A 15,529-nucleotide genomic window follows, 5' to 3' on the forward strand; every position below is an offset into this window, starting at 1 on the left:
ACTAGGCTGCATTTGCATACAAAACAAGGATCCGAGCAGTTTGGGGTCCAAGACAGTGGAGAAATTGGCAAAGAAGCTTTGCTTCATTTCAGATTTTTCCCATGGCTGCTGGTGGAAGTCAGGACACATCAGTTTTCTTAGAGCAAAGCCCAAGACTCTTAAGAGAATTAATTTCCCTCACTTGATGTCTCAATTCCTGAGCCCTGTGTAGTCAAGAGTTGCTGTGGCACACACTGCACACTCACTGTCCTGTGAAACACAGTAGTGACCTCTCCAGCTGAAAGAAGGGTGGTGTCAGTACTAGATCCTGCAAGAGAAGTCACCAGCCTGCCTGTTCTCAATCACGCAAGCACAGGACTTCAGAAATGCTTCAGGTCATCCTGGGGCATGTGGGACTTGCACTGTCCTTCTCACTGACCTGCATCTTGGTTTCGTCTACAGAAGCTCATTTGCTATAGCATACATTCATTACTGAACCAACAGACTTACTAGGTTTATTGTTTTGTTTTGTGGGGGTTTGGTTTTTTTAAAAATCCAGTTCATATTCAGTATCACTCTAATTACGGAAATGAAAAACATTTTTAAAACAATAAGTGATGACTTCCTGTACAAACAATATCAATTTTCCTGATTCGGATTCTGTGTTTGTAAATAGCAACTATTTGTTCTCATCTGCAGCATGCTAAGACATGGGAAACAGGCGCCTCTGTGATCCACATGGAGCTAATATGGGAAATGGACTGACACAACGTCCTGCCACAGGAAACAATACAAAACCAGGAGGGACCCAAATTTTACAAATGTTTATTTCCTAAGCACCCATAAATTCATTTAAAATAAAACTAAACTCAGGAAAGGTAGTCTTCACAGATGATTGTTACCCACCTCTCACCCCACCTTGAGCCAGGTAATTGAATTTCATACACATTCACAGAAACAAGGACTTTACTTATATTAAGAGATTCCTTAGTATATTCTTTCCAAATGCTAATGCTACATTGATCAGAAAGGGTGCTTGCTTTCTTGTTTCTTTTCAACCTACTCAACAATTCTTCCTGAAATTGTAAATTTTTGGAGGACTAATAAACCTTTCCCCACCTTAGGGTAGAGCGATGCCTTCAACAGACATTAAATAAGCAGTTACCTTGCAGCCTCCCTCGCTATCAGTAGTTTGCCCTAACTCTTACATGTGCTTACTAGGATCCAATCAACACTTAAGTGTTAAGAAATTGGTTCTTAAACAAAAGGATTGTTAAATTCAGAAAATTAAGCTGCCAAAGAGGTCTAAGCTTGATACATTCTTGTCCCTTAAACATTTACTGGGTTTTGGCAAGTCAGGTAGGAGGAGAAATGTAATCTAATCCTATCTTCAACAGTGACATCAACATTTAATGACTGAATGTCCTTGAAAAATAAACAAAACCAAGACACTCAGGCAGTGTTCCTTAACTGATTACGGGGGGGTGGATGTGTGTGTGTGTGGGCAGAGGGGGTGGGGGGTGTCCATCTGTCTGTCCAAAAACCATTTCTCCAAGGATACGTTTCTCTTCCATCATCACGTGATTTAGGCAGATAACCTTGGTTCACACACATCTAATTGAGGATCTCTTTCAGATACAAGCAAGCTATGTATGACTTGGGAAGCACTGAAGAGTTAGAAAGACGGGTTGTGTCTTCCATTTGTAAAAATTCAGGATTCTGAAAAATGAACACTTCAAGCAGGAAAGACACCAAGAGAACATAAAATAACCTCCTATATCGTAAAGTGCATTTAGCAGAAAGGTTCTCGGTCAGTCTCACAACCATCTTTGCTCTTCTCACACGGTGAATGGAGAGGACTGTGGGTAGATCTTATAGAGATAACATCCAAGGTGAGAGGTTCAAGAAAGTCCCATGATGGGAAACTTGCAAAAGTCATTCAAGAAAATTGTAAGTTTTCCTAGGCAGCAGGAAATAGTGGTCATTAAATGAGTGACCTGCTTTGGTTATGCTTCCATGGATGCACCTGTAGTTGGTTATCCAGTGAATTGTCTGAAAATATCTGGGTAAGAAAAACACTCTACGGTGTATTTCAGATGAAGGAAAGCGGGGCAAACAGCATGAATTATTCAGGAATTCTCAATAAAGCAACACACAATAATGGGGGGAGCTATCTTATTTTCTATCACTGTAATGAGAGGTCCATTTCATTCTGCTTTTTCACAGCACCAGTCCCACTCTTCATGTCACAAAATGGAAACAAGGGCTAATTCACTCTAATGTGAACTCGTTAGGAGCAGCAGACACATAATTTGGAAAACTTCCAGTTGCACATTCTCTGTAATATGGGCTTTCAAAATCTGTGAATCCTGATATCTTACAGTAATCTATTAATGATATTGTGTAAAAATCAAGAAAAACTAAAATATAAAATTAACTTAAATCCCTAAAGTGTGTATAGTTTCTTATTTTATTATTGTATCTATTGAAGTCAACTGCTCTGAGAAGTGTCTGATTAATATCCTGGAAGAAAACAGGATCAGAAAGCAATTTCTGTTACAGCCTAACTGACCTAATTCCAGCATTTCCCATACATTACACAACACTTGTTTGCTGAACACAATTCTGTGTTCAGTTTGATTCCATTTATTCTAGATTTTTACAATCAGTGTAACATTGACTACAGAGTACATTTTTGAATGTGACTTAACGTGCAAACAGTAATTTTCTACAGCATGAGATGATTTGGTGATCTAGATAGGCAGGTTTGGCATCCCTCAGCTGCCTAGAAATCTATACTCTTAGACAGGCAGGTTGAAGTGGACATTGTACCAGATACACGGTTTTCATCAGTCATCATCTGATTTTGTAAGATATGATTTCTCTGCTGCCTATTTCACAACAACAGAAACAACAAAGAACTTCCAAGTGGAGTTCTATTTATTCTAGCAAACTGGTCGGATTGGGTCTTTTTCTTTCTTCATTTTTTTCCTAGCAGATAAAACACTAGCATTTGTATTTGCAAGCTCTGAGAAAGCATAATATCTGTACATTTATACTAATTTATATGTTAGCTGGTAAGTTAACATGACATTTTTCAAGGCTGAAAATATTAACCCCCCTGTATTTGACCACAGCTGAACTGCCTTATTTGTCCATTTTGCTGTATTGAAATGCAAGTATCAAGACATGTTAAAAATTGTAATCTTACCGTTAATGAATACATAGACTGTAGATTCCTTCTTCTTTTTTGCTGGACTTGTTGGGTATTTGCAGCTATAGTTTCCAGTGTCACTTGCTTGAGTTCTGCTCAAGGTCAGACTGCTGCAGGACTGCTTCCCATTCCTTCCACAGGCATATTTAATTACTTTCAGCCTTTTGCTATCCTTACTTAGAGTTTCAGGCAAAGACCATGAATGAACCATTTCCCCCCTGCAAATACAGATAAGGAAGCAGAAACAATTATGTTGGTCTGCAATTATATAGCTCCAGTTCCCAAGCTTTCTTTTTTATTATATCAGGCTATTTCTGGGGTTCTCTTTTATCTTGTTTTCCAAAAACAACAACAGAAACAACAAAGAACTACTAAACAATTGCCATTGAAGTTCACTCCCCACCTTTCCCCACAATATAAGGTTTCATTTTTTTCTAATTTCAGTTACAAAAAAAAAAAAGTGTCAGGTGTATGAACTCCCAGCCAAATTATCAGAATCCAACTCAGCTGGTTACCTGCAGGTGAGATTTAAAGTCTGGCCTGCTTGAACAACGTGCTGTGTGCCATTTGTACTCAGCTCAGGAACTTTTAATTTTGATCCTGAACTAGATCCTAGAAAAACAAAGAGAGAAAAAAACCAAAACATTAACAATGACAAATCATCCTGTTCCCAGTCTGCTCATGTTTATGTTTATGATGTTATATTAGGAGAGGAAAGCAAAGAAAATGAGGTCCCCCTCACCACACATACTCTTCCTTTGGGCAGGACCCTGTTGTCCTAACTCAGGACTCACATAATCCATGAGGATTACTCAGGGGAGAAAGTACAAATTAAAGTTATGCAAGTTTTGGTCAATGACTTTGCTCTCAAGTTGTTCACTGAGTGTATCACGAAGAAAGTTCAAGACCTTGTGGCTACACATCTAACCAAGGAAGCGTGCCCTCAAGCACCACTGGCTGCATTTCCTTAGGAAACACCACCATGGCAGCCCCTTCAATGGGAAGGGCAAAAGTCAGCCACTTCCACAGCAAGAGCCACGTACTGACCTCTGAGATACCTAACCCTCACTCAAACAGCTTGCTGCAAAACTGGAACTGCTCTGGGAGGAGTGAAAGGGGATTAAGGATCTTCCCTTCATGACTGAAGGTCACAGTAACTACGGCCCCTCACCGGCTGCAGGCTTCCTACTGGCAAAGTGGTGTCAAAGGGCAACTGGACAGCTCTACAGTAAATGTTGAGAACAAGATCAAGGCACCTTCCAGACCAGATTTGCTGCTTATTGAGAAAGCAAGCGTGCCAGCATGGTCCTAGCCACAGCCGGAGCAGTCTAGTGTGGGTGAAACCCTGGGTGTCAGTGTAACATGACGTAATTCAGGACACTTGGAAACATCCAGGCAGGCTTCTCACAGGCCATATGAAAGCAATTTTTAGGAAGTCCATGAAAAAGCCCCGTGGTCAGAAGACTAGAGGAATACTGGACCTTCCCTTTCAACAAGGCAGCAAGCGCTGAAAAGGCATCATGTTTTATCTTTGCCCCGTAATAGACTATGGGCCACAAAAGCTTTTGTGGCAAGCAGACAGAAATGCGTGCTTTAGAGAAGAAACAGTCCTTGATCCATCCCATTGCCCTCCCGCTGACAGCAAAGTGTTCCAGAAGCTAGGAACATAACAAGAAAATATTTTGAAACAGTTAAAGTTGAAACCCAGTTTAAGTCTAAATCTGAACCCAAGTGCAATCTGTGAAGATTCCAGTGTTGTGAGAGGAGCAGAGAGTACCCCAGATCACTTTAAGAGAAAGTATTTCTTTGTCAACATACAAGAGAAACAGCATCATATAAACAAGGGTAACGCAGATTTTCCACTAGAACTCAGTCAAGTACAGTTTCAGTTCAGCTATTTTAAGCCCTTCCCTCAAGAGGTCCCTGCCACAGCCAAATACAAACAGCTGTATGCACCAAACATAGTAGAATCACCCACTGGAGAGGAGTCCCTCTTTTGTTGACTATAGAAGGAACTTTTGGACACCAGCTCTGGCTGAGATTGGTGACTAAATTTCAGCTGTATAAACCCTCCAAAGCCAATGGCTGCTCCAAATTCAGCAGCTTTAACCCAGCAGCAGGTGTAGCCTCAGATTAGAGGCTGAATAACAAAACTCTGTTCCAAGATGTGGACTTGAACTCCTTCAGCCTGAGAAAGGCCTAGAAGCCAAGTCTCCACTTATGGAGAGAGATGTTAAAAGTACAAGGATTTTGTACAAAAGGTAAAGAGGCACTGCCCTCACCTGCCACCTTTGGGTTGGGTTTGGGGGTTGGGTTTGGTTTGGTTTTTTTATGGGAGCCAGCTGTGCTCCATTTGTCAGTAAGTATTTCCTACTGATTCGCTGTAACATTAGTGGAGGCAAGAGATCTAAATCACCTTCTGGGACTACCTAGTGCAAGCCATGAGAAGAAGCAAATAGTTGATTAGGTCTTCAAAATCGTTTGCTAGAGGTGTTCAGAGAGCTGTTTCTTTTCCTTTATAATATAGGAAATGTGCACTATAGGGGTTAACTAACTTAACTAACCTTTGGCATCTAAGTTAGTTACATTTATCTGCAGTTTTCTTTCTAGCTCTGTATATCTTATTTATGCTGTGGCTCCAGCAGTTCTCCTGTATATGCCATCATCCATCCTTACTGAAAACAAGATTTAAAGGGTACACTTAAACATAGACATAAACTAAATTATAGCTCACTTGAACAGGCTTCAAGCAAGGGCATAACAAGTTTTCAGAATAAAGAAATATTACTACAAATATTACCAGAAATTTGAATGGTGATACTGTACAAATACACAGACTTCCTCTGCAAGTTGTCTAGACAATCATACTTCTAACTAGAAAGGAATATATTCTGCCAGCTGTTAAGAGGGGAGAAAAAAGATGCAGCAAATCTTTGAAGAAGCCATTTGTTATGTGATATATTGCAAACATACATTTTTCTCACATGCCATTTATGGACCACAACTCTGAAATGCTGGGTCTCCCAAGGAACGCACTGTGCTTTTATGGGATAGCCCTCCACAGATGCTTAAAGTTTATGAGTCTACTCATTTGCTGTTCTGAAATCATGTCCCTGAAGCTAAACATTGAGAAATTCAGATAAGATGTTGCAAGAGCTTAGGCAGCTTCTTGAGGAGCAACCTAGTCACTTTGCTTAAGAGGGTTTGTTAATGTCCTCCAACTAAACAATCTGACAGTTTGTGAAACTACCATGTTCCTAATTTTCATTTCTATTCCTCTTGTCGTGCCAGAATTGGAGGCTCAGATACTCTCCCAAGAAGGCAGTGTTTATACCCAACTTTATGAATCTTCTTCCTTGCTTCAGAGGGAAACCTGGCCCCAAGCTTCCCTGAATTCCTCCTTATTTCAGGCTCTAGAAAAGCTGAAAGCATGCAATGGTGATTAAAAACAGTTCAATATGTATGAAAAAAACATCAGTAATGGTCTACCAAAGGAATCCTTTGGGATCAAAGCCCAGCTGCTAGAGTTGCAACACTTAGCCCAGTTGTTAGAAAGCAACACCTAAGTTGCTTTCAGTGTAAAATTGATGGAAAGGTGGAAAATCCATGTGAGTGACAGGTGCTGAGAGCAAAGCAGGAGAGCAAGTCTGCAGTGCCTGGTTATGACTGCAGTGCTGAGTGTTTGGCTTTGCTCAGCACCAGCACCCTGCCCAGGAGCAAAGCCAGCCATGCAGCACCATGCCCATGCCTGACCCATGCCGAGACCAGGACACCAGCCCTGGGACTGTGGGCTGCTGTTGTTTTCAGAATCTGCCAAAGGCGAAGGGCAAGAAACCATTATAAGTGTTACAGATTTTTCTCTTGATAACTCTACAGTGATAAAAGCAAAGGCATCCACATGAAAATCTCAAGATCTATCTTAAATTAAGCATATAAAACAAGACAGCCTGGAAGCCTGTGTGCCAGAAGATCTGCTTCAGAGTTATTAAAATCAAATTAAGAAACAATAACAACAAAAACCCCAAACCAAACAAAAAAATCAACCAAACCAAACACCAGATCTTTTCACCCCATCCTGCAGGCAAAAAAACCCTCAGAAATACCAGATACATCTTCAAGCTTTTGCCCTTTTACACATATTACATATATCTAAAAGACACCACAGTATTTGTAAATATTGTGAGTGGGATCTAAAGGAGTGCTTAATGTTTGTCTGTCTTTGCTCCCATTGGTATAAGCCAGAGCTTCATCATTGATTTCAAGTAGATTTTAGACACTTAACTGCAGTAGTTATTCATATTCAAGACCTAACTTCAGCGCATTTGGCATGATACATCAATTTGTTATACATTCATTTAGTTTTTCACTGAAAAAAAACTGAAATAAAGATCGTATTTCAAGCCAATACTGTTGCTTTTAAAAGTATGCAAGACAATGCTTTTACCAGCAAGATGCTTAGTCTTGAAGAAAAATAGCTTTATTTGACATCCTATCTATTTATGGGTCATTAGCTTCCTTACATTTTTAAATGCTTCAAAACTGATGCAGAGCACAAATGCAATAGACTTTGACATGTTTACCAGAAAAGAAAAAGGAAGGAGAATAGCAGGGAAATTCCTACTGTCAATATTTAGAAGCAGATTATGCCTTCTATGTACCTTCTCTGGGCGTTTTACTTGACACTGTCTTTTCTGAAGGGTCATGGCTCAACAGGACACATTCACTTATCATTGTGCCTGTCACTATGCGACCATCAGCAGCCTACCCTCACACTGACCTACATTGGGGGGTGCAACTTCTTTTCATGTGACAACAAGAGAACTAATTAATCCTGATAACTGAAGAATCTTCTCCCATAGGGAAAGGGGTGATTTTTCTGAGCATACTCTATTTGTTTTGGAAGGCTTATTAGATACATGTGAAAGTCAGTCAACCAGGTTGCTTAATTAATAAGCAAACATTAATTTAGATTGCAAAAGTTAGCCATTCTGTCTAAAATAAGGCAAGGACAATTATTACTTTTTTTAAGCAGAGGGTATAATCTGTAATTTGCAGGGCAACAAAAGAAAGAACTTCCTTCAATTATTTTCTGCTTTGCAAAAAACAGTGATCCTCTTCCTGAATGAAGTAAATAAAAATGTGAATTATCTGTTAAACAAAACCACTGATTACAAGTAATTAAAAAAAAAGATTAAATAAATGAAAATGCATATTACTTTTCCAATATGACATGTAAGTTCAGTTCCACAGACAAATGAGTAACCATGCACACATGATCAACCTTCTACTGATTTCAGCTAAATCTCAATTTCTTTTAAAAGGGTAGACCTTCTGAACTCAAAACCAGGACCACATTTTGGAGTATTATCCCCATTTTGATTTTTTCCAGCTTCTACTTTTAAATTTCCTTTCACACACTGTGAATTTTTCTGACTAAAAAAATTAAACCCAAAAGCTAGCTTTATGGCTTAGTTAAAAAAACCCACACATATGATATTAAAAGTTATTAGAAATTTCCTTGAAGTTAACAGGTTTGGTGGCTTTTTACTTTTAACATCTTCATAATTTGAGGCTGCGTGACTCTCTTCCAACCACTCCAGTTATCCTGAACATGTTGACTGATCTTTTTTCACCTGCACAATGAGAGGTTAAGGAGAATGATCAGTTTATCTTTGCAACTTCAATGTATACAAAGAATCTGACCTTCTGGGTTTAAAGTGCCATCTGTGGGCAATAAAGTTATCCATCATGAAGTAATTGTTTCAGTCATTGTTGGATTTGCATGCGTTTTAAGGCTTGTTAAATATAACTGAACCTTTGTGGGTTTTACCATCAAAATCGTCGTTCCCTCCTGATCCAAACACATTCAGCAAAAATGTATTTTGTAGGGGAGACTCCTGCACTGGAAAGAGAGTGCACATGATTTCTTAATAGGGTCTTCACCTCTCTGTGCTCTTTAAAACGCGGGTCATTCCGTGCAAATGCAGCCCAGGACTTTACTCTTGCTTATGAGCACTTCCTTATGAGTCATCCCGTTGAAGGGGGTGGGAATGCCCACATGTGTGCAACTAATAAGCACTTGCAGAATCCGGATGAAATGCTCAGGAGCATGGTGGTACCCAGTGGTTTGACCTGCAGTGTATCTCCAGTGTAAATGAGCTGACTCTGATCTGCAGCAGCACCTTAACCAGAACATGGCCACCAGCTAACCTCATACTGGATATATGGCTTTACTCCATTTTGTAAGAAAACCTGGGATTTCAGTAGTTTTCTTTATTTCAGAGCTCCTGACAAGCTGTTATATTACTGTCTCTTCTAAAGGTACTCCAGGCCATTCTGTAAGTAAATGTAAATTATTTTTTTTTGGTTGAACAGTTGTACCTACCTATAATAATTCCAATTACATCATTACACCAAATCACTCTATTAAAAAAAAAAAAAAGAGTGAGAAAGAAACAAGAACCTGTGGTCAACACTGAAGAGTCATTTAAAGTTTTGGTTTACATGTGACCATAAGGAGGAACGATGACTAACAGGTCCTCCTAGTTTAATCAATACTGAGGTCCCCATCAGCATGAATACTTGCATTTTGATGATGTTCTCCAAAGACAGGAGAACTTCTAGGCAGAGTTTTCACAAAATTTGGGTGGTGATTGGAAATTTGGTTTTTTTCCCCCTGCTCCAAGTTTGTATGTCTGGCCTGTTCCTGCCACAGGACTAGAGGTAGGAAGGATCAGCCTGGGTAATGAAGCTTTCTATTTCTGGGACTGCTGGTGGCTGGAGAAAACTGCTACTGCAAGACACTCTTCTATCTCCATGGCAGCAATAGCCCCCATCTCCTCTATGTTGCCTGGGTTTCTACTGCTCAGGCACAGGCAAAGCAGGCAGCACAGTCTGGTTCCTGCATCCAGGGGTAAACGCACCATCTCCATTGCCTGTACTTAGAAACAGCCTCCAGGAAAGACCCACAGTGCCAAACCATGAGCCACCCTGAGGTTCACTGCAGTATCTCCAGGTCTTTCAGATGCCATCTAGGTCCCCACTCTAAAGGAAACCTTGCAGTCCTTCATACACCTATTTCACACCACTTCTCTGACGCAAATCAAATCTTCACACCTGAAGCCTGCAGAAGAGAAACTAGGACAGCTTAATCTGTAAGAAAGCAAGGAGGTATGCCGTTGTCCCAAGCCAACACTGACAATTGTCCAGGTGAGCTGAAGCAGCAAAACGTAACCACTATTTCTGTCAAAGCAGAACTTTGCAGGGCAATTAAGGGCCATGGGGACTTGCAAGGATTAACAGACATAGGTCCTGTGACTGCAAGGTAGCTTTGTCTCTGTTTCCACTTGGCTCTTGAGTGAAGAGGCACCATGTGTGCTGGTACATTGCCAGCAAACAGAAAACTCAGGGCAGAAGAAGCAGCTCAAGCTGTATTGCTCCTCAATGGATCTATCACTCACACATGCCTCTGTCATGACTGAAATGCGTTCTCGTTTCCTTTCAAGATCAAGAAAATTGAAAAATGTTGGAAGCTATTTACTTACAAAGTACACACTGATGCATAAATATCATCAATTCATTGGCTTGTCCCTTTCAGGTCCAGAAGGGACATTCCAATTACCCAGTCTGGTGTTCTGCAACACATGCCGAGTCATTTCTGGATCAAATGCTTAAGTCTGATTCATCACAACCATAATTTAAGAATTTAAATTACCATTAGGACATAACAGCCAGCCAAGAAAATGGGTAAGTTAATGGATGTGAAAGCTGGACTGCTGTATGATATGGAATCATAATAGAGTCCAAACACGATAAGGTTTCTCACAGTTGATTAGAAGAGTCCTGGGAAGACTGAAATGCCTCGACCCTGACTCCACGCTCTGGAACTAAAAATCATTCAGCAGGGCAAATGGATATGCTACTGCCCAAGAAAGGCCTTCACAGGCACAGAAAAATGTGTATGTCTATTGTTTGAGCAAGTGTGTTCTTACCCTCTCAGTTTTGGATCTCAGAGCAAGCGATAAGAGTTTATTTACTATCTGTATGCCTCTGCTGCCCCTACATGTGTACACACACCAATGTAAGATTAGATGCTATAGAGGCAAAGCAAAACACCCAGTAGCTAAAAATAGAACAAGTACAATTCTGATAGCACTGCATTAACACCTCTGAGCAGTACACACTACCATGCCAATATGGCCAAAAGTTGTAAATGCAAACAAATACGTATTTCCCCAATAACTGCCAAGCGTTTTGCCAGTATTTGCCCTAGCTAAGTCAGACTGTGCTTACAGAAGCCTGGGGTAAAACTATTTCATTAAAGGGCAGGGGGGTTTTAATCACTGAAAAATTTAGATGTAGAAATTTAACAAGCTGAAATCACACGTACTTGAAATAATTCTGGCTCCACTTACTACCATTTGAAATTATTACCATTTCCCATCATAGCTGGGCAGCCAAGGCCATGCAGCTCAGTGAGCTGTGCCCATGCAACACCTGCCTAAAGGCACTTGCTTCACCAGCTCATCAGAAGATTGTGTCCTGTCTGCCCTAAAGTCACCAGGTGACACTTGTGGATGAGCACAGGCACTTTACATAATGCCAATTAAAAATAAAATTTAAAATCTAGCATTCAGAGAACCTGAGAGAAAAAAATATCTTTCTTCTTTTATCTACCCAATTTTAGTAACTCTAGAAACTTAGCATCTGAAATGAGCACCTTTGGCACTATCTAGCCTGGTGAAGGTGCCCATTTCATCAGCTTATATAAGAAGAAAGCAATTACAGAGAAGAAGTAAAACCAGCCATAATCGCAAATTTTGTCTTTCCCATTAAGCATATGGAATTGAAAATGGGAATCCAAATGTACAGTCTGACACCTCCATCATGAACCTTCATTGGATCATCACTTTGGTAAACCACCCCAAGGTGGCAAAACGCATATATGTATATATAGATGGTGTATGTTGAGAAAAGCAAGATAAATATCACAGTTGTGTCCGCCTTCATCTGGTCTTCAACAAAGTGAATGCCCAGCTTAAAAAAAAGCAGGTCTGCTGAGGCTGTTCTCAGCAAGAACTGGTTACAGCAGGGCTAGGCTATAGTGATACCTTCACAGCCATGTTCAGCATAGGTCCATGTGGCTCATATACCCCTCTACCCTGCTGTGCCTGCCCTGGCCCCTACAGAGAGACCCTGCTCAGGCTGTTGTAAATGAGAAGTGGTTGTGACTCCATCATCTGCCCATCCAAAAGTGATGCCGTAGGATCGGCCACTGGCACTCACCCAGAAGTATGGTTTCATGCCTCTACACATCATTAAGCCTGTGCTGCTTATGGGATTGTAGGTAGCCCTACCTGTATTACATCTGTGAGCCATCAGATCTACTCCATCACTTACTGAGACGTGTTAGCAACCACTGCACCTCTGCTCTAATTGCACTGTGACAGATCCCAGAACATAATCATCAGTTCAATACTTTCTGAAAAAAGTTTATCCCATTAACTAGCGTAGTAGGAAAGTACTGAGATGGTAAAAAGACAAAGCAAGTACATTAAAACAGACAGAAAAATAATTTAGAATTCCTATATAGAGTAAGGGGGTACACTTTCTTGACCAAATTAAATTTCTTTACCAACTTGATACTTAAAATGTGTAACAGATTCCCTGGTAGGACAAATTATGCAATACAGTAGGATTGAAATGGAAGACTATTTCATACAGTCACACAAACTGCCTACCTGCCAGTAACCTGCCAGCTCAGCCAGCAATACAGGCCTGTCAAATTCATCTGGGGCTGTATTATTCATTAAGCTGTGCACATAGAAATAATTTATGAACTATATACAAGTAAATGTAAAGCAAAGTTGCAGGATTTCCACTTTGCTGAAGGCTGCCAGTTATTATTTCCGATGCTCCATCATTACACCTGAACTGTCCTGCAACACTCCAAGACACACACGAAAAAGAAAGTCAGGAACTGACTTTCCATCCACCCTACTTAAACGTATAAAGCAAAGCTATAGGTGAAGGCCCTGGGTTCAAAACAAGAGAAAATAACTAATGCAACACAATGGTTTAAACTAGAGATGAGAAGCACCAGAACAGAGGAATCCCTTGCAACGGCTCCAGAGGCTAAACCCGTTCTGCAGTTAAATGACACCTAAACCACTAAATCTAGGGTAGGGGCACGAGCAGAAAGCTTCTAGCAAGCTTGCCTATGGCTCAGTTTACACTGGGAAATTATAACCATTAATACTTATAAAATAGGTTAGGACGAATGTTAATTACAGCACTGCATGAAACAAAGAAAGGCGGGGTTTCAACCCAAACACTACCAGCACAACAGAAGAAGAAAATTCTATTATACAATATAATGCAATTTAATTCCACTATGTTATATCCATTTGCCATAAACACGGACAACACCTGAGTTTTGGCAGGCACTAATTTTAGCTTCCTTGACCCTCAATCCCACGGTTTCTTAGTAAATAATAGTGGATTTTAGATCATACTACAAAAAAAATTTCCTCTCTGGAGAATTTTATCAGATAACTGCTTCCTGCAAGGTTCCTTGAACCTCCCCTGAAGATCAGATGTTGGACACCGCCAGAGACATGACACGGAGCTAAACAGAACCCTTGTCTGATCCAGGATGGCAGCTCTCACGCTTCTGTTAACATTAGTCCACGGTGATCCTGATGAGAGGTTTTTCCACAGAGGAACAATAATGGGAGCAAAAGGGGCAAATTCCTTCACTCCGTGGCAGGGAAGAATCCCACAGGAAGGACACTCAAGTGAACTATGTGAAATTGTGAAATTCCTCTCATGAAACACCCTCACACTCATCCCTCGCTGCTCCCCACACACTAAGCAGGGGGTCTTGTTCCCAGAGCACGGGCTTCCCAAGGGAACTTCCGAGGAACAGAGACATCTGCTCACGGGTCCCTGGCTCTGCAAGGGCCACCATGCCCACTCCACCCCCGCTTCCGGGCACGGTGCAGAAATAATGTCACCACACTGCCACAACATCTATCCACTGAAGTCCTAGAAACACTTCCTTCTAACCACTTCCCCATCCTTCAGCTGCTCTAATGGCAAAGAGCACCTTGTTTCAAGGCCATAGCTCCAAAAGAAGCAATACAACTTAAAAGGGATTGCATTTAGGCGTGCTTAGTGCCATGTATCAGGGAATGCTGGAGGAGCAGCCCCATCATCTAGAAAAGTCACGCAAACAGAAATCAAGTGTCAACTGCATCACGCTGAATTGTGTTCTAAATATATTACAAGGGTGACTTAACATTGTGGATATGGACAAATTGATTTTGGTAATAAAAATCAACTGGGATTTGATGGGAAAACAACAGAGATAGTAAAATCAGGTCATCGTGAACGTGAACCATTAACACAAGCCAAACAAAAATCTGGGAAAGATTATTAATAAATCAGTTAACTGTTTCACAAGCATCTGTAACTGTCTTGGACAATACAGTTGCATCACGAGCAAAATCATCCTCCTCTTCATCTTTAGTCTGGCACATTTCCACCCACTGTGCCACAAAAAAAACCCCAAAAAGACAAATACCAAACATGACTTAATACCAAAGAAACAGTCATCCACACTCCCAGTCCAAGTTTCTCCATACATATCAATGGCTCAAGACTTAAGTTGCAGACAAAAGTACTTCTGAAATGTATAGTTTCAAATCTCTTCCCCCACACACCCTTGTTTCTCAATCTGTTAGCGCTTTGCTTAGTTCCAGCATGTGTTCATTCTGCCGGTCACAAAAGGCATGATATTGTTCCATGCTTGGCTTTGGAGAGAGCACTAATGCCTGTATTTTCACTTTTCAAACTGCTGTTTGCAGCATTTTTCTTTTAACCACCAGGATTTATGCAGTGCTGACCTCCAGCCGTGGGGGAATGAAAGTGAACTTCTGCATCTTGTTAGAAGAAAACTGTGTGGGCACCTTGCTGACAATCACTGGCACCAATTTTAGGATGAGCGGTTTCCGCGTGGTGAGTTAAGTAGTTAGGTCATTCCCAGCTGGAATGCTTGGGAAAGGTTGTTTCTCCATTGCAGGAATATGTATAGTGAGGATGCATCACAAGGGCAAGGAAAGAAGGGCCTGGTACTGTCCATGGGTGGATTTCATGCTCAAATATACATAGAAATGTTTCCCCAGCATTCTTACAAATATTGATAGCTGAAAAAAAAAGAGGCTGCTGGGGGAGAAGCGAGATCTAAAGATAAAGCATGTCTGCGGAGGGAGCAATTTGCTTCTTGAAGGTCTTACACCAGTAGGAGGAACTTACCTCCAAGAGCAGAGGCGACTG

The 15,529-nt window shown here is 40.8% G+C and overlaps 1 protein-coding gene across 2 annotated transcripts in view; it reads right to left on the reverse strand.

The window, feature by feature from the left end:
- Positions 1 to 15,529, reverse strand: part of FLT1 (fms related receptor tyrosine kinase 1) — a 117,848-nt gene that overhangs the window by 97,851 nt on the left and 4,468 nt on the right. For both annotated transcript variants that reach the window (XM_055702683.1, XM_055702684.1), the window contains exons 2-3: positions 3,709 to 3,805; positions 3,191 to 3,411 (exon numbers count right to left, since the gene is read on the reverse strand). In XM_055702683.1, the coding sequence (XP_055558658.1) occupies positions 3,191 to 3,411; positions 3,709 to 3,805 (318 nt within the window). The remainder of the gene's footprint in view (positions 1 to 3,190; positions 3,412 to 3,708; positions 3,806 to 15,529) is intronic.

This window comes from Falco cherrug, chromosome 2 (assembly GCF_023634085.1).
Source record: "Falco cherrug isolate bFalChe1 chromosome 2, bFalChe1.pri, whole genome shotgun sequence".
Taxonomy (NCBI): Eukaryota; Metazoa; Chordata; class Aves; order Falconiformes; family Falconidae; genus Falco; species Falco cherrug.